Raw genomic sequence first — 26,537 nt, forward strand, 5'->3', positions numbered from 1 at the left:
TGTGCAGGGGTTGCCCTCCATGATCCCAGAGTCCTTCCCAGCCTGAATTATTCTGTGTTTTTTGTCATCAACGCAAAGAACAATGGAAAGGAGAGAGCAGCATTGGCAATTTTACAAGCTTTTCATATTCACTGTACTCCAGAGCCAGAGAAGACGAAGCTGGATCCCCAAACTTCCGGTGCTGGTAGCCTCTACCAAAGTACATGTGGGTATCTGGGAGCTGCACCAGCTGCTGAAGAAGGCAGCTGGGTAAGAACATTCTTTCTCCATGTTTGGCAGACTGGGAGGGTTGAGGGGTTTTTAAACACTTCTGTAGCCATGTGTATTGCCACATACCCTTTGGAGCCTCGTATGTGATCTTTGTGGAGTGATGCTGAGAGCTCAGCTGCTGAAAAGTCCTGAGGTGTCACAGAGCCAAACTGTTCAGTCAGTTCTGTTCCAACCACTCTGAGCTTTGACTCAATTAAAAATGAGGATTTTTGTAGTTCATTTAACTGGCAGAAATTTTTGCTTGTCTTTTAATCCCTGAAGTCATTTTAACTGCTTGCTGTCCATATTGGGGATTTATAAATTTATTTATCTGTAAAAGCAGTAAAACAACATACAGTTGGGTGTTAATGCTATATTAGAATCCCAGTGATAAGCAAGAGCTTCTCTGAAGCCACCTTAAACCCTGCTGAAACTTAAATGTCAGGTTGTTATTGTGGCTTGTTTACTCTCACTTCTAGCTGCATTTTACTGTTTGGCTTCCTAAATCTCAGCAGGGAAAGGACAGCTTAGCTCCCTTGAAGACCGGGCTGCTCTGAAATGATGACTGTTGCTGTGGGGGAAGGGGTTGCACTCTCTGTGACATGATTTGTAGGACCCTCTATAAATCATTTACCAGCATGCCTTCACTTTACAATTTGTGGAGCTTTAAGAAATGTAAAGAATAACAATGTGCAAAAGAAGAAAAACCAAACCAACAGATGAAGAGGTGGACATTTCTAAACCCCTTGCCTGGAAAACCAAAAGCCTGTATTTAAGTCACAGGGTCAAGCACTGAAAGCATTTTAATGGGTGAGTGCCTTCCTGCGCCACCACACGTACAAATTGCGGCTTTGTGGCTTCAGAGCAGACGGGGAGGGGGCTTGGCCAGCCCTGCACGGGCAGAGCGGCTTGTGACCCTCGTGTCTGCCTCTTGAAGTCCTTAATAAATCATCCTGCCGTGCTCATAAAGTGGAGTTGGGCAGCAGAGCAAAGGCCTGAGCATACAAACCCAATTGGAAAATCAAGGGATTCTAAAAGCGGAGGGCAATACCTTCCATTTCTGTCACAGGGCAGCACCCACACATGGTTGCGGATAACACCGGAGCAACCGCTGGAGGTTACACTGCATTTTTCTTACTGCTGAAGGAGATGTCTGGCATAATTCTTATGCCAAATGAAAATGCTGATACAGGTTTTAAGTGATAAATAATGTCAGTCAGCATTCTTATAAATAGAAATCCTGTCTCAAAAAATATTCTTCTTTTTGATGATGGATTTGGTGATACAGTAATCTTCCTTCCCTTGTCAGGTGTTTCATTTAATACTGTACAGCAAAGTGATTAAAAATTAAGCACTCCACAATATCAGTAAAAGTTGCATTATATGAAGACGTGAGGTATTTTTGAGTGGGATTCTAACTGAGATGTTTCCACTGCAGGTCAGAAGTGACCAAGACATTGAAAGTATTTTCTACCCAAGATGCACCTAAATGACGTGACAGGTAACAACAGGTCTGCCTGAAGGATGAGGCAAACAGCACCAAATATGCTGATGAAGCATATTTTCTGAGAAGTTAATTTTTCCTCATTTTATTGGCTGAAAGAGACAGGCCTGGGGGATTCACTCTGTGCTCTCTCGTGGACCACTGTCGCTTCCCAGGGCAGATCTGCTGTGCAGCTGGAACAAAAGGCACTAGATTTGTATTTGGTGATAGTGAGAAAAAGTGCTTCAGAGAAACCGTAAATCATGTAGAAGATGGTGCAGTATTTGGTAAGATAGGCTCACTGAAACAAATTGAATCTAAATACAGGCCTGTGTAAAGGATAGGGATGCAGAGTGCAAACCAGTCCTGGAAAAAGGGCAAACAGGGTAATCCCACAATAACAGCAAAGGCTTTAAGGTCATAATGGAGAGGCAGCTGAACACGGGTTGAGAGGGCAAAGCCGCACTAAAAAGAGGTAAAATAATTTCTATATAAAAAGAAAGGAATGTGAGCAGATTCAGGCATGGGCTTCTTAGGTTGTATATAGTTGAGATGAGGCCACTTCCTGATAATGGTCAGCTCCAGAGTTATCTTTTTTAATAAGGGTGTAGCAAAATTGATGACTACACAGGAAAAAAAACCAAACAAACAAACAAAAAACCACTACAGTAAGTTCCATAAAAATGGTTTAAGAGTTGAAGAAAGTGCTCTAAAGTAAAAAAAAAAAAAAAAAAAAACAGAGCACAATCTGTTGAGCCTATCAAAAAAAAAAAAAAAAAAATCAAAAGGTGACTTGATTACAATGTGCTATTACCTTTGCAAAGCAGTGGGAACCATGAATGGTTTTAGCATGGGATGTAACAAGACCCAGTAACTGGAATCTCGAGACAGACAAATTGACATGGTAAGAATACATTTTTAAGAAGAAGGGTCTAAACCTCTCATCAAGGTATCAATGGAAGTAGCAAATCCTCCCCCTCTTAGTGTCTTCTCATCAGGACATACAGCTGCACTTCAAGCAGAATTCGTGTTTTTGTCAAACACGCCATTGCTATCTCCTTAATTTTTATGAAAGTCATCCTTTAGCATTTCTAATGGCTGAGACCTTTTGTGGCAATAAATAGAAGGGAACAACAGAAGGGCCCAGAAATTGTTCCCAAGAATATTTTTAAGTACTGAGTAATTACAGGAAGTATTAAATAATTGAAGAAAGTAGTTTCCACAAAACCTCTGATCTGTATTCTTTAAAAAAAAATCCTGGCTCACAAGCTTCTTTCTTTCTGTTCCTTGCAGAATCATTGGCAGGAGCACAACAGCATTTAGCAGGTTTTTCCCAGTGCTGCCGCTCTTGATGGCAAAGACCAAGGCTTCGGAAATGCCTTAGGAAGGCTGTGAGGAGCCGGTGGGCAGTGACAGCAGACTTGCAAGCCAAGAGCAGCCTCCCTACTAGTATGTGTGATAGCTAATCACCACCCCTACAGCCCTTAGCCCAGGTAAAACTCAAGGGAACCTTTCCTACTGCTTTTATGCCAGTGTTAATACTACAAATTTTGGGTTCCCTTGTCCAAGATATCCAAGATACAGAAACTGATCCTGCCTGTGGGATATAGGATCCTCTTTTCAAGAAATAATATCTAGAGAATGATCAAAGGCATCCATAGTCTGTGGATTAAATGGGAGCTGTGGATGCTGGCTTATATTAGCTTCCAATTGAGTGTCTGCTGCTGATTTTGAAGTGCCTAAGCTAAAGACACTAGAGACTGAAAATGTTGCCTAGCTGTGCTTGATCTCCATGTCCCAGAGGAGTAAAGAAAGCAATAAAAACTAATACTGTCAGGAACTGCAACATGCCCCTAGTGACAGTGCACAGGGAGCAAGAAAAGCAGAGTAGGAAGCTGTTCCCAAAACCCACCATAATATGGTTCATGGTGCAAGATCATGTTTTGTACCATTTTTAGGGTGACTACGGAATTTATTCCAGAGGTATAGCAAGACAAGAGCTACAGAATGGTGAGTGAAAAATAGAGGAGAGACAAATTATAATTTGCAACCTGGGGAACAAATTATAATGTAGCTAGGGAAGAGACTGAGAAAAGTGCTGGAGCAGCAGATTAATGATCAGGGACACCCTGACGTGAGTTCTGTGATAGAGAATGAACATTTGGGACTGAGGTATTTGAACTTCCTACTCAGATTCCTGCAGCCAGCCTGAGTTTGCTGATTTGATTAAGGATTGACTGTGCCCATGTGAATTCAAATTGATTTCTCATTGCAGCATGAATCCCTCCCTCCTTCATTCCCTCCCTGCGAGAGAAGGCATAGCAGCTGAAGTCACCTTTATAAGTCATGCTGACATGGGAGAAAGAAGCTAAATAGGAGAAAGAGGCTTATAGGATAATGAGCAAATATTTTTTAATTAGTGGTCAACTGAGTATTTCTCCTGTTTTCTGCTCCAGATCCTGGCTGGCAGAAAAGAAAGAAGGAGGCAGGACTTAGGGTGGGGTATGAGAGCACTAGGGTGAATGGGATTCCACCAAGTGGCTTTACTCCTCCTATTTGCCCTAATCTCTCACAGCTGGGTCTCCTTCTTGCTCTGATATGCACAATTTTCATTTTCCCCTCTCTGCTGCAACAAGCATTAATTTCAGATTCCCAGAGGCACAACTTTGGAGATCCAGTTTCCAAAGGAGAGGTAAGCCATGGATTCACCCTATAGGTCACAGGGACTCTTTCCTGACTGGTTTTCCCTTACCTTTAACCTCATTCAATCCTCCAATATCACTGATGCATTACTGAAGTGCCTCAAATCTGCAAGTGACATAATTTGCTCAACAATCAGCATTCTCCATCAATAATGAAACTAAAAACATAGCTTAATAGACAACAAGGCTAGAGCAGCTGGCAGTGCTGCACAAATCTGGCGCTCTTGCTGCTGAGTTTATTAGACGTTTTATAGTCCTGGGAACTAAAGATAATGGATCCCGTTCCCATATGCTGCATCAACAAGAGCTGGGACTTCGTCGTGCCATTGATCTATGAGGCAGCAGTGAATACGACCCAGACACAAATGCTAAAATGAATCAATCCTAAGCTGTTAAAGAGACACCACGAAGCACTTTCCAGTTTTCAGTTCTTGCTTTCTAATCTCCATTTCATGAAATACTTTCCCAAGGGCTTTTAAATACAACAGTTTGCTGCAGAATTTGGGATCAGGTTGAGAGGAATTGCCTCTGTGGATCAAAGAACAGAGATGAAATTTAGAGCCATTACCCTTAGTAGGCACTTGTGAGCTCCACCCATTCCCTATGAAGCAAAAAGCTTTTGGGGATTGCTTTAATTTTTAAAAAATGCTGTGTGATTATGTTCGTACAGGTTTACTGTAGGGTTCATAAAGCTATTCTCCTCGGATGACTGGAAGACAAACTTTGATTTTTTTTCCAAGAACAGAAAACAGTATCTGCAGCCAAGAGAATTAAGAAAAAAATTGAAACAGACTTTGCTCTGAACTGACCGATAGTGAGTACTACTCAGGTGCTAACGTTGGCTACTTTAGAAACTATGATACTTTCCAATGGTAGCATGGGAAGCTGCCATGGTTGCTGCAATCTCAAATCCATTTCTCTTGAATTGACACCAACCTACTCTATTTTAGCCATTTAAATCACTTAATACTCAATATCCACAAATTGTTTTAAAGCAAGCATGCAAGGAAAGGAAAAAACTAAAATAGCAGCCTCTAGGCTGACACCTGAAATATAAAACAGAGACAAAAGAAAAGTGCTAGGATATAAAATCAGTTTTCAAAGCAAGGAGAGACTGTCTGGCTTTGTACAAAAAATGAAAGTTTCACCAAGATATTATCCCATAAAATAGTTTGAAGAGTTCCTACTCAACACAGGGTTATGAAAAGGAAAGACAATCAGCTCACTCCTCCTGATTATAGATGCCAAGAGGAGCTGATGACAGCCTCAGGCACTTTCGTGGCCCCAGATGCCCAAAATCTCTACAAAAATCACATCAAGTGGCATTTGCTATTTAACCTTGCTATGCCCTTTACAGCAGGAAATAATGCTACTTGGGTACAACAGCTCCACAAAATTGTGAGTGTTTTCCAGTAATTAGTATCAAGTAAATAACTCAAAAAAGCTGGATGGAGAACTAAAAAATAGACTAATGTATTCATTAGTATGGTAAATTATTTTCTCCTACATGTATCTGAATGGATGGGCAAATAATGAGCCTCTTAGATTTGTGGAGCATCTTGCTCTGGGGAGAAGACCTGATTGCTGTGCACATTGCATCATTCTGTTAATTTGGACAATGAAACCCAACAGCTGTTTAACAACACGCCCAAGTTTACAACCTGAGGTGGAAGCGATGTAATTATTTTGAGATAAGTTAAACTGCTAATGCTAGTATGTGGATTTAAGAGACGAGTTTCTCAATGGCTCCATAAAATCCAGACCTAGCTTGCAGGATCAAAAAAAAAAAAAAAAGGGGTTCGGGGAAGAACTCAAGCTTTGCATGATTCATGCAAATCATATGGCAGACATTTTATCGGTGCTGGTCAAGAAAAAAATGCATTTCAATTTTTAGCACTAAAGAAAGCTTATTAGGATAGCTTCCCATTAGGATGCTCCTCCATAGGTGTGGCACCTGTTTGAACTTTTGACTCAAAAGAGTACAATAAAAGCTAATTTAGGTGCAAGGGAAATAATACAAATATTGGGTTTGGTAAAATTCTGTTATCCCCAAAAGAAATAATTTGAAAACTTCAGTATAGGTGATGATTTGATGAAAGTGTAAAAGAGAAGTTAGCAGAGTGCAAATTTAAGTCTCCACCAGCAGCCAGGCTGTGATTGACACGTGCAATATCTTATGTGAACAGCTCAAAGGGTTCCTGTCAAAGTTAAAAGCAGCCCCAAATAATTTTATTTTAATTACTACAAGTAAGCCATGTTATACTTACTTGAAATACATTCTTTTTCATATTTTTCTTTAAAAGCTTCCTGTTTAAACAATAATGTTGAGTATAGCGATTATCTGAACACCTGAAGCCCAAAACACTGCTCCTGTCACATGACTCTGCTTCTCACCCCAGCATGTAGATACAGTCATAAACATATGCCCTAACTACAGGCTAGTCACTTCACACCAGGAAAACCTCATGTGCTGAAGAGCGAGGGGAGCATCCCACTACATAGCCCAGTGTCCAGAACAAAGGGCATCAGATGAGCAGAGTTTTATCCCTAATTCTGCTACTCACATGTTGCCATTGACCAGCTGAGCTGATGATTCCGGACTCACCACTGCCACAAGATTGGGTTGGAGGGATTTAGGTTTGCACATGAATGATGCCCATGGCAAAGGGTTGCAACGTGCAGAGTCATGAATTGGTTGCAGCCTGAAAAGGGACAAGTGGAGAAAAATCATTAAATGCTGTGAACTACGGTAACACTTGTGTTCAAACACTGCTAAAATAAAAAAGCTTAATGAAGCTCAGACAAGAGATCTAGTTTGGATCCTGAAAAAAACCCAATTTTTCCAAAAGTTGAAAGATTTGCGTGGAATTGTTTTCCTATTGGGCTTTCCCTTGCACCTGTCCTCACCCCACAAGGTGGGCCATCCATCCATTCAATGGTGTCCCATTGCACAACCCTCTTGTTTTTGTCCTGCTTCAGTCCCTCAGTCTTTCCTCATTAAGTGAATTATTTGATCTTAAGAGCTCACTATCTTGGTGACTCCTGTTCAGCAAAACAAGCTCCCAGTCCTTCCCTGCTGGTACCTGCTGCCCCAAAGGCAAAGCAATAAAGCACAGCCTCGCTAGCTTGGCATCCCCCTTTACCTGAGCAGGTTTAGCCTGTCCTCTGCTCCACAGGTTTTCCTGGCTGCTGAAACCTCTTTCCAACCCTGCTGCCTAGCTGAGCAGGAAGCCTGATGTGTGGGAACAAGTTGGACAGCTTTCCTTTCACCTGCTCCTGCCAGAGAAATGTGCTGCACCCCGGGAGCCTTGAGGTGGCATTCAGCCCCTTGCCCATGTGCAGAGACCTCCTAACTCCAGCACAGCCCCAGAGGGCAAAGCAGATCAAGATGCTGCTGACACGGCACGGAATGGAGATCTGGTGGAGCCTGGGCAGTTATGGGGGGGCAGAGTCTGGCCACGGGGGCACTGAGCTACTAAGACCAGTCTGCAACCTCAACAGCACAGGTCAGTCTGCACCAGTCCTCCCATAATCCCCATGCTGAACTGTCCAAGCCATGAATGAAAACTCCCAAATAATTAAACATCATCTGCTTTAGCAGCCACTAGCAAGAAAATAAGCAAGACATCCCAACAGAGGAAGATAATTTCACATTTATGCTTGCAAGGGAAAAGAGAATTTGAAACAAACAAAACATCTTTTTTCCCCGCAGAAAGAGAAACTGTCTGTCAAAGCAGGACCATAGCGACACTGAGGGCTCTGTGCAAAATTCTTCTGTTTGCTTCTGCATTTGATTAGCTGCCTGCATTATGTGTTTTAATTTCCTGCCATTGAAGCACATTGCTGTCATAGTGAGAGATGCTATAGAAATTAGTAAAATAAATAAAAAAAAGTTCAGAACACTTTTGACCAAGTCTGCGCTAATTAGTGCATAAGACAAACATAAATTTTTTGTGGGATTTGTGTCAACCGTATCCAGATTCCTCCCCTGTTTCTCAGATATCAGCAAAAGCCTTTCTAGAAATGGAAATAAAGAAAGGCAGCAGATGGTGCTGGGAATACTCGGAGTAAGATGTCTCCATTCAGACCCAGATATTAGTAGCAAACCACAGAGTTAACAAGCATTGTGGAGCAGTGAATGTTTAATGTATGGTAGTAGAAGAGCGAGGAAGGCAATATTGCAAAATGACTGGTAAGGGCTAATCAGAAACCATTCACAACTTGCGTGGGTGGGATGCTACCTGTGATGGCAAAAGCTGATCCAGAAGGAAAAGGTGGAAATGGGAGGGGAAGGAGAAGGAGACTATCCCTTGGCAGAAACATGGGAGAATGGAGGTTAATCTTGTTAAGATAGTTTATAACACCAAAATGATGGTGTAGTACTGTTCACCTCTACTGGATTTTATAAAAGAAACCAAAATAGTAATAATGGTAACTAGCACAGGGTTCAACCAAGGCATCCCAAGAGTTTTACAGGCATAAAACTTTTTGTGCTTTCAGAGTGAGGAAAAGGATTTCTCTGATTGACAGCAGGAAAGAAATACATAAAAATAACTCCTTTCCAAAACAAAGAGGAGTTATTATTTCTTGCAGAGCTTCTACCACAAGCCATCATCATCCCCTCCTGGCTGCCTTTCCTGTAGAGATTCAAAGGTAGAACACATATCCTCAAGCCATGTAATATCACTGCTATTGCGCTGTCTATGCAGTTCTGATCAAATTTTCTTTGATCAGAAAATTAATCTTAGTTGAAAATAGGAAACCAAAAGGATACTTACTGGATGCAGTCTATATTAAATTAGCAGATGTTTAGCATTTTTTTCCAGGGTACCACCATTTCTCAGACAAATACAATCTCAATTTGGGCTATAAGTGTAAATTCTAATCTCAGTAACAACATCTCCCATCATATTGCACTGCCACCTGGATATACTTTGCAATGCAAATTGCCCAAAACACATCCTTCCTTTCAGCCCACACCACTAAGTGGAGGTGAAATCCCACAGCTTGAGTTTTTGGCTTTGCACAATCTAACCTGTAGACTTTGACCTCGAGTCTACCATAGTAACTGAATCTCTGCTGTTGAAAAAACCTGGTTAGGAGTTATGTATTTACAGAATATCAAAGATTTATCTGTGCTGCTTTTGTTACAATCTGGAAGGAGTTGCTAACCAGTCAGGGTTGGCAGCATTTTTTTTTTTTTTTTTCAGATGGCTGTGGTCTGTACAGGGCTAACAGACGAGCAAGCGCGCTGCTGACACAGTTATGCAGTAAGGGCTGTAAGTAAAGAAGCACAGAGCAAAGTTTTGGGATTTGAGGGGCCCTGTAGTACCCAGCCATTCAAGGATGGGCCAACCTTCTGCTCCGGGGATCTGTTGATCAGCATTGGTCACTGTGGTATCATTATCCCAGATCTCACACACGTTCTGCTAAATTCACCTCTCCTCGACACAATGCTTTGGTCTCAGACAATCAGAAAAGTTACCCTTCAAAACTTACCTGGGTGTCACCAGATGACTTGACAAAAGCAGTCACCCATTTTGCAAGGACCAACATCTTCCACAGCCATCTCCAACTGGCTGCAGGAGGAATGAAGCTTCAGCCACAGAAATCCCATCTGCTAGAACAGTTTCTGTCAGAAACCTGCAGTGCCTAAACTTGGCCTTCACTAGCTGCTGGTTCACTGCCGTCAGCAGCCACAGCCCACGCTTTGACCGGGCGGAGTTCCAGATTTTCCGCATCATTTCATTGCATTTTGGACGCATCTCCTCCTTGCCACAGGTAGTGCAGTGTTCCAGGAGGGCAGAGGCAGCTATCAGGGTAGCAAGGAATGGCTGAGGAAAGCAAAACTTGTCAGCTGGAGTCTATGGAAAGCTGTAGGGAGCAGGGGTAAGGTGCAGGACAAGGCTGGCACAGCCTTCAGCCACTTCGTACGGAGACAGCTCCATCTGCAGCAAGCTCGGACTGAAACCAGCACCAAAGCATCTAGAAAACAAATTGGGCAGCTGTGGGGAAAAATGCATTCCACAGCAGAGTCATCACTATGAAAATAGCCCAACCTGCTGACTGGACAGCCTGCCTGGATCTCAGTAACGCAGCGGGCTGAGCAACAAAGGTGTCAATTTACCAGGGGACGTGTACACAGAGACCGGCAGGGAAGATGTGCGTGAGCGGGAGAAGTTGAGTCTGTCACTGCCTCCAGTGCAAAGCTCAGGAGGAAGAAGTTTAATTCGCTCCAGGAGGTTACTGAATATGCAATCTGGATAGCTTATCCACATGCCTTTTCCAGCAGACTGAAGTGTTTGCTGTGAGGAGCAGGGGGTTCCTGCTGGGTAACAGAGAACCAGCATGGAGTGCCTTCGTCAAAGTGGCGATGGAGCACCTTGAGATGGGTTCCCGTGTGAGGTCTGTGTCAACCCACACTGCCTGACTGAGAGCAGAGGCATGTGGCCAGGTGAGGAGCAGACTTTGGCAGGGGGAAGCATCTTCATAACCAGCTGTTTGCTCCCAGCGTTTTTCTGAGCAAGTTCTGAGCTTCACCAAATTCTGCCTCAGGGCAGAGGACCAGCTTAAGGCTGGGAAGAGCCCCATGTCAGTGATGGGGCTGGGAGCCCTGCAGGGTGGCAGGTGTCTTCGTGACACCCAGACACCCTTGCTTGTTTCAGCTAACTGCACTCGCAGGCTCCAAGGAGACCTCATGACTAGATGGTGACGCTGCTTTTGTTGCGATGCAAAGGGATAGGGCTGCCACGTTGCTGTCCTGCAAGTGTCATGCTGCAAACCCAACTTCTGTGTGTCCTCATATGCATTTCCTTCCAGTTTTAGGTACAGATGCAGATCTTTTTGGGGAGTTTTCTTCAAGGCCACATTTATCATCCGTCCTGTAAATGATTGCAGTGGCACCAGCTCCCGTCCTTGGCTGTGTTTCTTTGTCAAGAACAGCAGCGATAGCAATCACTTCAGGTTTTGCAAACCTGCAGATCACTGTTGCCAATCTGTATGAACACAAACTAATTAATCTTCACCACATCTTTGTGAGGAAGGTAAGTATTATCATTTATTATCTTTCCTGTTCTACAAATACAAACCGAGATGGCAAAACAAAAAAGGATTTGCTGATGGCCGGGCAAAGATAAACAGATTGTGGGCAGTAAATATAGTATTGTTCAGTGAAAGAAGGCAGACTGTGAGATTCCCAGATTTTACCTTAATGCGAGAATGAAGAATAGTCATCCTAATAAACAGCAATTCTGAAATGGAGACTTTCTGCTCTGAGAATAAGTAAAACAGCAGCCAGAATAGTTTGCTAATTTTAGTGCAAAAGAAATACAAAGATGAAGGGCCCAAATTTTGAAATAGAGCAGCAGCTGCACACATTTGGTTTTAGTTTTTAAAAGAGCACATTTCCCATTTAGGCTTCAAAGTGGCTGCTCTGTCAAAAGGCCCACTGACATATTGAACCTCTTGACATTTTGATTTTTAATTTACTCTGAAATATTGCGGAGGGATCAGTTAAGTGCTGAACTTCATTTTTCTTTTAGCCTGCTGCAGTCAAATGGAGTGGAGCTGTATCTTTAAAATCTTGCCCCATTTTGCCTGTAGTAGGGACATGGAAAATTGGCTTTCTGTGTGTGCAAAGGCAAGAGAGGATGTAGAAAGCTTTCTGAAAAGAACTGAAAATTGCCTGTTTCACTGTAGCTTTGTCTCAGTAAGATGCTCCTTCTCTGTGGAAACAGTTGTTTCCTACCTTCTTATTCTCTATTTCAGCAATTACACTGGCCATTTTAAGAAACTAGTTATAAATGCGGATTATTTTCATGTCTGGTCAAATGTTGAATAACGATTTAGTATTCCTGTGCCACATCCTTGCAAAGCACTTCAAACTGATTTGAGTACATGAGCCTGATCTTTTCAAAAATCTTAACTGAGGAAGAAGTAGCTGAAATTATCCTGAAAAAAACCCACTCAGGTGGCTCATCATTTCTTAACTGTATGAGGTGAGAAGGGGAAAGGCAAGACAGTGGTAAAACAAAGCAGAGGAAGAATTTCTTGGGAACAAGCTCAAGGTGCATCCAAGGGGAAATCCCTTAGGGCCTCCAAGGAGGTAAACAACCATCATTAAACCATCCTGCAGCTCTTTGGCTCCCTTACCTTCTTTTTTTCTTTTCTTCCTTTGTTGTGGAGAACCCTCATACAGTGCAGTGCCCTGAATTTATTCATTCTTTATATGTTTTTATGTTTTGGTAGATGACTTTTCCTTTTTTTTTCCCCCCACTTTTTTTTTTTTTTTTTCCTTTTTTTTCCTTCTTTTTTTTTTTTTTTTTTTTTTTTCCCTAACTTCTAGATACCAATGCTGTCATTCTAAAGTTTTCTCCTATTAAACAATACATTTAAAGACTACTCTGAGAAAGTTGCCTCCCTTCTTGATGGGCATAGCACCTGGCAACCAGCACAAAGACAGATTCAGGCAATGGAAAAGCAGGAATAAAAGCAGGGTAAAAGGGAGACCTTCCTCCTCTTGTACCTATGTTGGTCACATAGAAAGGGGCCAGGTGAAAAATCACTCTGGTGCCTGAAATTAAGAGACATGAGCATCAAAAGTCAGAGTACTGTGATGGGCAGCTTTCTCCAAGCTGCCATGTTTCATTGTAGCCCAGTCCAAGAGGGATTGGTGCAGCCTTTGCCATTGCTGCTGCTTGGGCATACAAAGGGCCGCTTGTCTTTACTTGTCCAAGAGGGGAGCTGAAGCATAGAGAAAATTGCCATCTGGTGAGCAAGACACAATGTGTGGTACTTGCAGTCACCTGGTCTTTTATTTTAGAGCATGGTAGGGGAGGAGCACTGGGTGGTTACGTTCTGTGGCATGCAAGAGGAATGCTGCTGTCCAAGGGAAGAGGGTCTGGAAGGTGTCTGAGGATGTCAGCTGTTGGGATGAAGATTTGGAAAGAGCATAAGGTTCAAGGCAAAGATAATAGAAAGCATAGACCTTCCTGGGCATCTCTTCTTCTATAGAAATTTTTCAGAGACCAGTGGCAGGGGTGGCTGACTAAATATCAGGCAATTTAGCATAAAAAGAACAAAAAGGACAACTGTGCATATACCAACAAGATGGATGGGGATCTGGAAGCAGGGAGCCTACATGTGCCAAGGCACAAGATCAGAAAGAAAACCTGAGGACCTCAGGCCAGCATAGTGACACTTGGCCCTGCTTGAATAACAAAGAAGGGAGCTGGGGACTGCTCTCCATTTGGTGATGTCTGCCCTGTGGGGAACACAGTACAGTTTACAGAAACAAAAGAAATAAACTGGAGGTGTTTGATTGCTCCTGAAAGAAGTCCTTAAGTACATTAGTTAAAATGGAGCTCACCCTATTCAAAGGTAAGAGAGAGGCAGGGGTAGGTGGTTTGGAGCCTGACTACCACTAAGGAGTGCATGAAGAATGTTTGCCAAGGACAAGTCCATCATTAACCAAAAAAAGTCATCAACTCTGGCAACAAAGTTCAGGGAGTCTATTTGCAGAGAGAAACCCACCAGCTATCAAGTCAAGGGTCTGCCCTGGGGTTCTGCACTGAGAGGTACCCCCTCTGTTTAATTACAGGATGAGAGCACCAAAAAGGCACAGCTGAAGAAGCAGAAGAGCTTTTCGGGTTTTCTTCCTGTTCATTTAGTTATACAGGTGCCAGGTTTGCAAGCAGAACATCTTATTGAAGTTTCAGACAGATTTGTATTGATTTGAAGTCAGAACATTGTCCAGCTAAGTGAACCTGCAATAAACTAATTTTATGCCAAGTTAAGCTTGTACAAAAACATCTTGCAGTGGTTAAAATGAATTGGCATTTAAACAAAGTAAACATAATTTGATAAAACTTCAGTGAGAAAATGAAACTACTCATATTGTGGCCATGCAAGAGCATTTGAGAGTGTTATTCATATAATTCCTGTTGCACTGAAAAAAGCCTGGTTTTGAATCCATACAGCAACATCAACCAGAAAGAATTTTATTAACATTTTTTTTAAAAAAATCTTGATTAAAATTTAAAGACCTAGTTCTAATTATTTGACCAAAAGAGTTTTTATTATAGTATAATTCGCTATTTAAAAAGAGTAAGGTGGCAGATAGTGTCTAAAGCCAAGACAAAACTACAAGAAGGCATGTAAAATAACTGTAATTAAACAATCAAATGTAGCAATTAAACATGAATGATTCTTTATTAGGCTGAATGAGGATGCCAAACAAGACTCCACAGGTGGCAAGTTTATTCCCCCATGCTCATTGGTATTTTCATTAACAGCTCTTGGCATAGTCAGACATGCAAATCTGTCTGTGTTTTTAAGAGCAAGCTCCTATTTAGGTATCCTTCAAACCAGGGAGGATATGCAAATATCAAGGAGGACAGGATTAAAGTATAACGACGGTGTTTAGGAGATAAATTGAAAAAATATGCTGAGAGTCAACAAAGTCAATGTTCTGCGCAGGGAATAACGAAATGCAGCACTGTAGCACGGCAATAGAAAATTCTGGGAGGAGTGTTGTTTTGCTATGGTATCCAGAGGTCACCCGTAAGCCCCTGAGAGAGGTGCCAGCAGCACTGCTCTTTCACAGACACAACATCCAGGCGGCCGAGATGGGCTTTGCTGGCACCGCCGCCACGACTGTGTGGCAGTGCTTTGTGAAGCATGGGAACTCTCCTTGCAGGCAATGCTTTTTTGGAGCCAACTTCCCTGCCAGCAGCCACAGGCAGAAAGTTTTGTCATGCCTTGCAGCCCTGCCACCCTGGAGACACGTCAGGGAGGCATTGGCACAGCGGCCAGGTTTGCCTGGGATGGCGTCCAACGTGGCCAGCATCCCCCCTGTGGGAGCAGGGCCACCAACCCCTGGAGCCACCTGCTGCCTTGAGCCTCTTTGGGGCAGCATTTTTCCTAGGCTGCAATACCTTCCCCAGTGCTCTCCAAAGCCTGAAGGCAGGGATTGGGCTCTGCCTGCAAAGCAGTATCTGCCTTGCAGGAATTTGTAAATATGACTCCTGGCCGAACACCCAGCTGGTCAAACCCCACATAAACCTGCATGTGGCACAAGCTGCCAGCTGGACAAACTGCCCCAGAAATAAAATGGTTTATAGCAGAGCTGTGGGAGAACCAGGTGAGATGGCAATGCTACTTGTGCTGCTCTCCTTCAGCGACAGAGGCAATGGCACACAGCAACAGAGCACTGCCTTTGCTGTGGGGAGCATTTTATTTTTCAAGAATAATCCAAAAGAGCTCACAGGAAAGTAACAGAGGTGATAAAGGATTTGGAAAATAAGACCTGTGAGAGAAAGGCATGTTCAGGATGCAGAAGAGAGGGCTGAGGGGACACATAACTGTCCAGAATCACATTAAAGGACATTATAAAGAAGTTTGGGACCAATTCTCATTAGTTAGAGAGGACAGAATGGTAAGGAATGGATTTTAGGTCCAGTAGGCAAAAATTAGATCAAATATTAAGGAAAACTCACCATGACAAATCAGCAAATGGAGCAATCTTCCAAAGAAACACAGACAGTGGCCAGCACTGTAGAGATGCCAGGAGTGACTGAGCCCCAGAGGCAGTGGGGAAATCACCCAAGAAGCCCTCTGGTAGTCAGGCTAGGATAACCCACTGGGGATCATCTCTCTCCTGAAAGGATAATGGGTAGGACAAAGCACCCCAGAAAGAACAGACTACATGGGAGGGCCAGAAACTATTCAGGTATGAGTATCTCAGTGACAGGGCAAAGTTTTTGCTGCAGCAGGGTCGGTATTGATGGGCATTGCCAAGCACTCTGTCCGTGGTTCCCAACTGCATTTTCTCACCAGGGGTGGAAAGTGACAGTCTTGCAGCTGGTCCCCATCATGCCTGGCTGTGACATGCCCTTGGGGACCACTGCCACATTCGGGCATTTTCTGGTCTTTCTGTCCAGTCCTCGGATGACACATAGAAATAATATGGCTGCTATGCATCCCAAATTACTCTCTGAGGGTGTGCATGGACCTTTTCGACAAGGCTTGACCTGCACCAGCTGTGGGCAACAGGGAAATAGTCTTGGGGCTGTAAACCAGATAGACCAGAAGATACCTGACTCTTCTGGAGATGACACACAAGAGAGCAGGTTTCATCTTGACCATGGGCAACCAATGCAGTGGAGTTCAGTGAACTCTCCCTGTTACTGAAGTAAGTTATCACAAGATGTAATTTGCTTCATTGGCAAATAAACTCCATCTTTTACCTTTTCTATACTCCTGCTACAGTATTAGGACAGGAACTTCCCAAAGGAAGGAGCTTGTGTCCAGGACATGCAAGGAGTTCCTCTCTCCTTCAGCCAAAGCTTGGGGTCAGATTCCCTGTGATGATTTTTCCTTTTTCCACATGTGCATAAGCTCCTCAGCAAACAGTTGTCACTTGATTAACACTAGCAGATATGTCCACCTGTGCAGTTTTTGTTTCATATCCCAGGGAAAACATGAAATTACTTTACTAAGTCAGAGATCAATTATGAATTCACTTTTTAAAAACCTTCAGTGTTAGCTAAAATCTATGCTTTATAAAGCAGAAATAAAATAAAATAATAACAAAAAAAAAGGGAAAAAAAGCAAATTACACTGTTTCTATCACTGTGCACAGGCAGTACTCTCAACTTTCATATGATGGATTGGGTTTGGGCTTGAATTGAACCTTGCTGAAGTCAATATGTGTATTCTTTCACTTCTCTGGACTTTGGATGAAGGTGGTGTTTTCCAGAGGCATATGGAGCCTGGCTGACAGGGAGAGCAGTGGGGATAGGCACACAGGCAGTCCTAGAGCTGGGGCCATCCAGCCTGCTAAAAACAAGCTAATGCACTTGGGAGACAGAGAGAAAGGAGTTTGGCACTGCCAGTTTGGCACCACCAGGTGCCAGCCCACATGAGGCAGAGAGCCAGCGCCAGGTGAGGATCTAAATTCAGTTGCTACCCCAAGCGATCAAGCATCATGACTCAAACCTAAATCAGCAGGATTGTTTAAAACCCAGGAAATGTTGTAATAATACAATGTGCTTTCTTTCTGTGACCTTTTTCTTTCTGAACGTCCATCAGTAACTGATGTCACAATTTGAAGAATTTCCTTTTCCTTTTGAAGAAAGTAATGTTTATTTACTTAGGGAAGATGTGAAACTCGCTGGCTTTGAGGAGCTGGAGTTTTAATGAACACTAGAGATATGAGCCTATGGAAAAACTGCAAGAGTCAATCAAACTTCAGCTACACAAAAGAACAGTTTGTTCTGCTTCCAATATGACAATATTTAGCTGCCATGGTAAGAGATCCAGGAGTCAGGCTTTCCTTTGCATTTCTGCCCAAATCTGTATTTACAAAGCTTGCTCTTGTGATATCCTCTCCGGCATCTAAATCAGTGAGCTCTCTCATACCAGTGATGATATTTCCACAGAAGACAGATTAATTTATTATTTTTTTCCATTGATCTGGGTCTTGAAACAGCTTTGGGGAGGGAGACAGATAGGAAACTAGAGGGGATTTAAGCCTTTTGCCTCTCCTTTAAAAAAAGCCCGTGCAGCGCTGCTGTCCCAGGAGTGGGCCCAGGTTATTACTACAGCCACAGCCACATCATCAGCGCTACAGCGCTTGGAGTTGTAGATCATCAGTCCGCTGTCACAGCCATGATGTATGATGGAAAAAGCCATCCATCTGCAAATGCCGAGCACAAAGAACCGTGGCTGCAAGGATGCAGCGTGGCATGTGCAACATACACGGCAGCGGGCGTTTTCCAAATAAAAAGGACATAAACGTGGTAAATTGAGACTCATCGGAAAGAAGGGGGAAGGCATGCAAAGCCTCTCACCCCCAGGCCTCCAAAATTGTTAGTATGTTTTCAAATCCAAAAATGACACCTATGAATCCAGCTAATGCTTCTTTCACAAGCACACAGCTTTCTCTTAAAGCTTACTTTTTTTTTTTTCTCTTCCAGTGTAAAACCTCAATCATATTTACTCCTGCTTTAGGATCTTTACAGACAAAAGACATTTAAGGCTGTGAAATCTTGGGAGAAGGTAAAATGACGTGGTGGATCAATCAGCTGATGCTTCTTCCCTGCACAGCAGGAGACTCCAGCAAATCTCTTGTATTTTGTGTGGAGACTCAGCCCTGACTGAATTTTTCTTTTGGCACTATAAGAGAAGAAAGATATTTAAATTTTAAAAAAGGGGAAGTGAGAGAGACAGAGAGAGAATAAGTTTATGCATGACTTCAGGTTTCTCAACTAAAAGGAACTGTTGGTTGTCCAGGAGAGAAGCCATTTCTTGTGTTACTCTGCAGTCTAATACTCCAGGTGTGGGTGCACAGAAGGTTTGTAGCTAAACAAAATTAAATAAAAATATTTTTTAAAAATACTATGCATTAGTCACAGAGCCAGAGATGTGGATGAATACTGGGATGCTGATCATCTGAAGTGATTCTCCTGAGTGTTTAACACCTGTCACAGGTGACAAGCAAAGCCAGTGCTTTACCAAAACAGAATTCAAGGAAGAGTTTTGTTTTTTCCCTTTCCATGTGAGAACTGCCTCATCTAAAAGTCAGAAGCCACAAAGAAGTGGGTGCCACTGTAAAGGAATACAGGAGCAAGCAGTCCAGTTACTCTACCTTGTGCAATGGGGACAGCCATCCACTTTTGAACAGCTACGATACAATTTTCAAAACATCTATCTTTCTGTAACATAATACATTTGAAATTCCTCATTCTTGCTCATAAATAGTAAATTACAGCATACACATTAAGCTGTTCTTGAGAAGGTAAGTCTAAAGGCCTTTGACAACCCCATCCTCTGCTTCTGAGGAATGTGGTAGGGTACCATAATATTAAAAAAGCATTTCTTTCCTCACATTTCACATACTTTTCAATATCTTGTTTTTGTTTAGGAAAAAATACTAATTCCTGATAATAACTTGCCACTTCATTTTTCTGCCATTAAATTTTTTTAATCTGTTCACGCCAATCTGCCAAGAAAACAGTTTCATTTCGTTTCATTTAGTTTCATTTAGCACTAAATTGTTTTCATTTTTAATTCATGCTTTTCCCTCAGTAAATATTGAGGGAAATCACAGAATTGAGCCAGTCACAGATTTTTGTTGCTAATAGTTTATTTCAGGAAATTGGACCTTTTTGTTGGCCAAATCATCACTTGTGACAGCTTTTAATTTCATCATAACGGCAAAACATGTTTTGTAAAGCCACAATGCCTCTAAATCAACATACTCATCACTTGAACTTTCCTAAGCAGATGATGAGTTCTGTTGAAGAAAACAGTAATTTGTCAATTCCTCAAAATGGCAATGAATTTTTAGAACTCGGCTGCACAGAGGTGAGTTGCCTTTTGAAGAATGGTGGAAAAACAGGGAATTGCAGAACGACCAAGGAGGCGCCCCAGGAGAGCAGCCCAGACAGATGATCCTGGAGATTCTGTCTGCGAAGTACCCAAGCACTTTTGGCAGCACAGCAGAGCCTCTCCAGCCCTGCGCCAACCAACCCATTTCCTTTGGGAATGCCTGGCATAGAAAAAGCGTAGGAGGATATGAAAGAAAACTGGCGACTGAAGTGATATCAGATCTAAAAATCATTCTTCAGGGATCTACTAATGGATGCATCAGTATTGTCTAAAATAAAGAAAACATCCACAGCAAAGCGGGCAGGGCACTTGGCAGGGGCAGGATGCTGGGACAGCTGAGAGTGTGCGACTGTGTGTGGCCACAGCTCAAGAGGGTTTTCAGTTTTTCCGCTTGAAACTCGGCCCCATTTTGGTTTGTTTTCTTCCTCAACCACTTTATTCATTGCCAGCTCCTAAAAAGAAAGGTGTGGGAGAAAAGCTCTCAAAGAAAGATTTATTTTCAGCTTAAGTGGCTAGGCCAGCAGTTTACAAAGCCAACAAAGGCCCAGGTTGCACTCTCCAGGACACTCAAACTACCCTGGGCAGAGTTCCCTCATTTAATTCAAGAACTGAGTTTTGGCTTTAGCATTTCCCTTGTTTATCCAGATCCAAGTAAGGGATTTCTCTAGTGATGCCTGAGGGGATGGGTCCCCTTTCTGACAGGCAACGGAAAGGAGAGGACAAAGCTGCCAAAGTCATTTTTGCCAGCCAAATTACAATGGACAGCTGATACGCCGCCATGCCAACCCCTGTGGCAAAAGCTCCAAAGTGCCCTCATTCCTGCCTCCTTGGCCCCATGTGAGGTGCTCCTGCTCCACTGGGACCGCTGAACTCAGACCTCAGCTAGCAGGTGTTGCCTTCATTTGCATATTCTTGGGAAGAGCTGGTAATTAGGAGGAGATTTACAGAACAAGTTGCCATCCTTGACAGCAACATGGGATGAACAGATAACTGGCTCATATGCAAAAAAAACAACTAAAAGCAATTTAATATTACAGCATTGGAAAGGCAAGGAAAGACACAAAGTAGTATTTTAAAAGGATAATTGTTTTAATAAATTGTGAGCCTCACATAGATGCATAAATAATTAAATATCAGAGGTAAGCCTTGCTAATTATCTAGGAGCTGAACTTCCCATTTTCATCTTCAGAAACAAGATTTATGTAGCTTAAATGGTGCCTACCTCTACACTTTGAGTTTTGTGATTTTGAGGCTTGAGCAAGTATAATTGAAGAGCCTTTTTGGACTGAACATAGCACGGTGCAGAGCAATGTGACATTCAGAATATATCAGTGTCACTTGACACAGGAGTTCTGATTATTTTCATTTGTGTGCTTCACCCTGTCATTTATTGCCAGCGTAGCTCATCTGCCTCAGACCCTAGTATCTCACCTAGTTCATGCAGTTTTCCCCATTCCTATAAACCTCTGTCATTTTAATCACGTGTTTTATGTGTTTAATTCTTAAGGTAAAGACCTACTTTTATTTGCACACTAATGATTTTACTAGCCTATTGCATAATGCAAACAGCCCTAAAATAGGGCAGCTAATCAACATGAACGTGAGACATGAAGATTGAGGCAGCATAATCCACTCACACAGCAATGTATGTCTGCAACAGAAGAGACTTTTATTTTTCTGTTAAATAGGATGCCAGCAGGAACTGAGACTGCTCTTTGATTCAGCGATAATGAGTGAACGTTGCACCAATGAAATTTACATTTTGCCAGTGGTATGAAAAGCACAAAATTATTCTTCTGAGTTTGGATTTAGGCTCCCCAAATACACATCGATTTGCTGAAGTCTGAGTGCTCTGAAGCTCCTATTTTCGTGAATGAAGACTTTGGCAATCTAGTAAAAGATAGCATCCAACATGAAAGGTAAAAGTAGGGCAGGTGGCTGCCCGTCAACATTCCTCCTGGACAGTCTTCTTCTCTGAAGCACATTAACCCATCTTCCTTTTCCTGTTCCCCTGCTGCAAGTGAAATCAAATTTTCATCAGTTTTTGCTATATCTGCTTCATCTGGAAACTTTCTGAAAATATATTAGAAAACCTGTATAAGGCTCTGTAAGGCAGAAGCACATTTCTCTGTGCTGACACCTACCATGTCAAACTATTATCCAGGCTTCCTGCTGGCTGTTGCTGCGGGAGAAGGCTGAACTTTGACTTCAGGGTAGGCAGCGAAAGGTAATTTGGTCTATGTATCACACCTCAGGCAGGAAGAAGGCTGCAGGTCTCATATAAAGCAGACCTGTGAGGCCATGTACAATGTCTGTGGGGTTCAGGCAGGAACTGTGAGGCAGCAGCAGTCCCACAAGGCTGGAAGTCACCTGGAGGAGGTGGCGCCCTGCCCTGCTGTGAAGGAGCACAAAGGGTAAAAGTGCCACGTTGCCACCCAGCACATTGCACTGCTCAGGAGGGCATGGTGCATTAGAACTATAACAAATGAGTGTATAGAAGCGTGTGTATGTGTGTGTCTGTGTGTCTGTGTGTCTGTACTGGTCCTGACAGACCAGGTTAAAACTGAAACAATTTTACAAGGACCTGACAAGATGCAGTCTTCTTTATTGTCTGGTTTGGTAGTATGGACAGTAGTAGTATTTCTGATTATTTCTGATAGTACTTCTGTTCTAAAGCAGAAACACTACATGATTGGCCAGCACCCTAAAAGCAATTCCCCGGGCATTGGGCATTTCAGTGATTGTGTGTTCTGTCCTGAATAAAAACACTGAATATCAGTTTATTTCTGGCAATTTGGGTAGTACCAACCCTGAGTTCCATGTTTTCTGCAAAATTAATAGCGCAGTCGATATCAAAATGAACTAATTAGTATCCTGAAGATGAAAACATGACCATCCCACAACAACTATAGCTTCTGGTATCCTGCAATCAAGATAAAATTCCTGGCAACAGAAGTCCTACATAATTCCTGAGTGCTTTCAGAATGCTGCTAGGAGAGCCTCATATTGAAAGTCAGTCTTTTGCTCGTGGGTGGCTTTTAACAAACTGACAGAGATTTGCTCAGAATCTTGTTAACTACATTGCTGTTATCCACACTATCACAGGTCAGCCAGTCCATCTGAAGATGTCTTTCCCCAATCCAGAGGATGGGGGAGGAGGTGACTATTATTTGTTGCATTGTAATAGTTAACAAGGAAGAACCTGAGCTGCCAGCACTACTGACTCAGTAGCCTTGAATTTAAAAAAATGACTGTCCACTTTTTTTTACCCTAAGCTAATTTTGGTATATTTTTCCTTTTGTGTTTTGATGTGAAAAAGCAGTATCCTCAATCTCTCATTAACATATTTACAAACAGTGAAAGCAAGCACATCAGTTAACATTTGCAAGCCAAGTCTGTAACTGCAGAAGCAACAAATTACTTTTTAAATTAATGGCCAAAAAATAAAGTCCCCTTTCAATTCTTGACACTGGAAATTCAAAGCAACTCCTCAGTCTTACATAGTTATTATTGAGCAACTCAGCCTCCTCAGTGATGGGTCAAGGAAACACTCTGCTCAGGGGCTCAGGACCATGCCCTCCTGGCAGGAATGTAAGGTTACTTCCTTCTAAAAGTGTCTTCAAACCCTATGTGGATACCAACTTAATTCACTTTCCCTCTCTTTCCAGTTCACAAATGTTTATATCACATGTTACATAACACCCCCGGATTCTGTTAATTTATTATACCAGGGCAGCAGAATGTGGCAGATGAAAATGATGGAAGCAAGGCTCATTAGAATTCCATGTCCTTTGAGTGGTATGTAAAGAAATGCTATGTGAAATGTCATGAAAGTAGATTTTGAAGTTTTGACAGATGTGAGAAAAGGAAAAATGTTTGCCATTTGTCATAATGACACCTTAGTACGTTTGGAGAGCCTAAGGAAAAAAACCCAAACCAACACCAAGTGACAATTCTGTAGGGATGTGAACTCTTTCCAAAACTGATGCTGGGGCTGAGAGCAGGCCCACAGAACATCAGCAAACCTGGTTCTGGGCATGGGCTTACAAAACGGGGATAAAAGTTAGTGAAAATCATAGTCCTGCATGATTTAAGCTTGACTTTTGAGTAAGAACTGTCTAGTCTATTCCTCCTCACAATACTGCAGCCCTAAGGTCTCTGCAAACACAGCCAGCAGTACAAACAGAGACATGCAAATACAGTAGGAGCATGAGAGAATGCATGTATATGTAATTACTAACCCAGCCAAGACAATTATTGTCAGTGTTATATCTAAACATAATGTTCCTCGACTAAAATCCAGTTCAACAGAAGTCAGACAGTATGTTGCCATCAAGGTGAAATTGTTGGAAGGGGTTTGAAGTTTTGACATTATATGAAAAAAAAGAGGATGTGTCATGGACATACCTTCCATGTTTTGATTCCTGAACTTGGAAGCGGAATCTATGACTTTGTGACTCACCTAGACGCAAAAATATATGGCTTCAGTGGCTGCACCTTTTGTCCCCTTCAGGCTCTAAATGCTCATTCCTCTAAATGCTCTTTTCTCTCTAATACAGGGAAGGACATTACTGGCAAGAATAATTCTTCCAACTTTGGACCAGACAAACTATATTTCCCCAAACTAGGCTTTCACCTCAAGCAAATACTGCTCAACTGCCCTCCATCAGATGATCTTACTCCTTAAAGCATCAAGGCAAAACTGCCTGCTGAGCAGAAAAACTCAGTGGATTCAATGTGGTGCAAGTCACCACAGACTAGGCAAGTGACACCACACATGGAACCACTTCTGCAAAACCCAACTTGTCTGTACAGACTTGTGAGACAATGAACCCAGAATAAGTGTTTGGTTAATCTATTACCGCTTGGTTGCCAACAGTACAACAGGGTTCAGCAGGGTTCAGTGTGCATGTAGGGCAAAAATCCAACCACACCCCGCCCCCCCGACACTGTCTTCTCAAAGTAATCAGAATTTGAAAAAAATCATTTTGTCATAGTGTTAAAGCAAGGGACACATAATGAATGTCAGCATTTACCTCATTGGCAAGAGGCCCAAGTGGAATGGGATATAGGTTCAATTATGATAAGCTCACCTACTCTTGTCCCCTTTCCAAGGAAGAGCAGTAAAGGGTGGGGTCCAGGTGATGCATGACTCTTTCTTCGCACATGCGTAGGATTTTATGCACAGGATTTTTAATCTCAATTTTATGATTCAATATTTATGAAGTCAAACTTTCTGGTGATAAACAATGCAATAGCACACGCACACATTTATTTGAGTCAGAAATGAGAAATGCTCAAAACCCTATCTTGAAGAACTAGTTCTGGTTGGACTATTTGCAGTGAAGAATCAATATGTTGAATTTAGTCTTTTTGCCTGCTTGTAAGTTTTCCTGAAACAGATCACAACTTCCATTAATACATCCACAGTTCAGAATTATCTAAAAAGCACTGCAAACCCCAGACTGAGTTGCTGGTAAGCTATTCATTTCCTGCTTCAGGTATTTGATATTAAAAATTGAACTGTTTTTCCTTGTGCCCATAGCTCACCTGGTTTGTCAGGTGAGCACAGCTTTCTCGGGTACAGATATTTACAAGAGTTTATTGCTAAGACTTTCTTCTCTGTCCTTTACTTGCCTCTATCAGCTCTTTCTGGACTATGATTTCCAGGGGCAGAATTTCATAGCCTCTCAAAACAAAACACCATCTTCAGTTAGGACTACCAGGCCAACCTGGAATATTAGCTAGCGATATGAGGGGAAAGTATCCCACAAAACAACTACCTCCTTTCTGCTTTTGTTTTGCTACAAAGTCAACAACATTTACAGCTGACGTGAAGTTTACATAATTATTGCTGCATCTCTTGAGATCAGTGTATGAATAATCCACATTTTGAGGTGTTTTCTGAGCGGAATGAGAGCTGGAGTTAAGTAAGGCAGAAAACATTGTGTTGTGATGTCTACTGTTTGATTAGAAATGGGCAGCCAGCCGGTGGTGAGGCTGTCACCATGACAGAAACAAAGTCCTAGTGTTTTCCTGCTCAGCTTTCTCTGCAGTGGCTGCAGTGTTGGAGATGGATCTATCCAAGCTACATGGCTGAGATGCAGGGAGCAGCTCAGCCCCACTTTGCAGCAAGGACCTAAAAAAAGAGTCTAAAACCCAACAGAGACTTCGGAAATACTAGGGATATAACCAGCCATAAGCCTCTAGTTACTGCCATAATTCCTGCAACTGCACTGGCACAAAATAGCCAGCTGAGATGTCAGATCTGGTAGCCCAGCACTGACTGCAATATCAAAATCTTCTGCTGTGGGAAGCTGGGAAACACGGAGATAGGAATGGGCATGGATTTTTCCCCAGTCTCGTCTTGCCCTGCTGCCCTCCTCCCCATGCCACAAAAATGAGCTCATCGGTGCCATAGCCCACACATCTCCACAAACTCTTTTACACCACAACTACTGAGCATTACAGTAACTGCTGACAGGAAAGAGCTTAAATAATGCCCTCCAACAATATCATTTTGATCATCAGTGGACTCAGGAAAAATTTCTATGCTGGCTTACACAGGTTGCTGTTTTATTTGCAGCTCTGTAAACTTTGGATTATTATTTTGAAAGGAAGGTGACTGCATATAAAGCCAGCTCTGCAAAGCACTGGGAACAGGACAGACTCTCATTTCAGGAAAAGTATAGCTAAAATGTGGCTGACACAGG

The 26,537-nt window shown here is 42.5% G+C and overlaps 1 protein-coding gene across 1 annotated transcript in view; it reads right to left on the minus strand.

Moving 5' to 3' along the window:
- Positions 1 to 26,537, minus strand: part of CXXC4 (CXXC finger protein 4) — a 163,974-nt gene that overhangs the window by 65,224 nt on the left and 72,213 nt on the right. The window contains exon 3 of the mRNA XM_040064340.1: positions 6,999 to 7,136. Coding sequence (XP_039920274.1) covers positions 7,119 to 7,136 — 18 coding nt within the window. The 3' untranslated portion in view covers positions 6,999 to 7,118. The remainder of the gene's footprint in view (positions 1 to 6,998; positions 7,137 to 26,537) is intronic.

This window comes from Hirundo rustica, chromosome 5 (genome assembly GCF_015227805.2).
Source record: "Hirundo rustica isolate bHirRus1 chromosome 5, bHirRus1.pri.v3, whole genome shotgun sequence".
NCBI classification, from domain to species: Eukaryota; Metazoa; Chordata; class Aves; order Passeriformes; family Hirundinidae; genus Hirundo; species Hirundo rustica.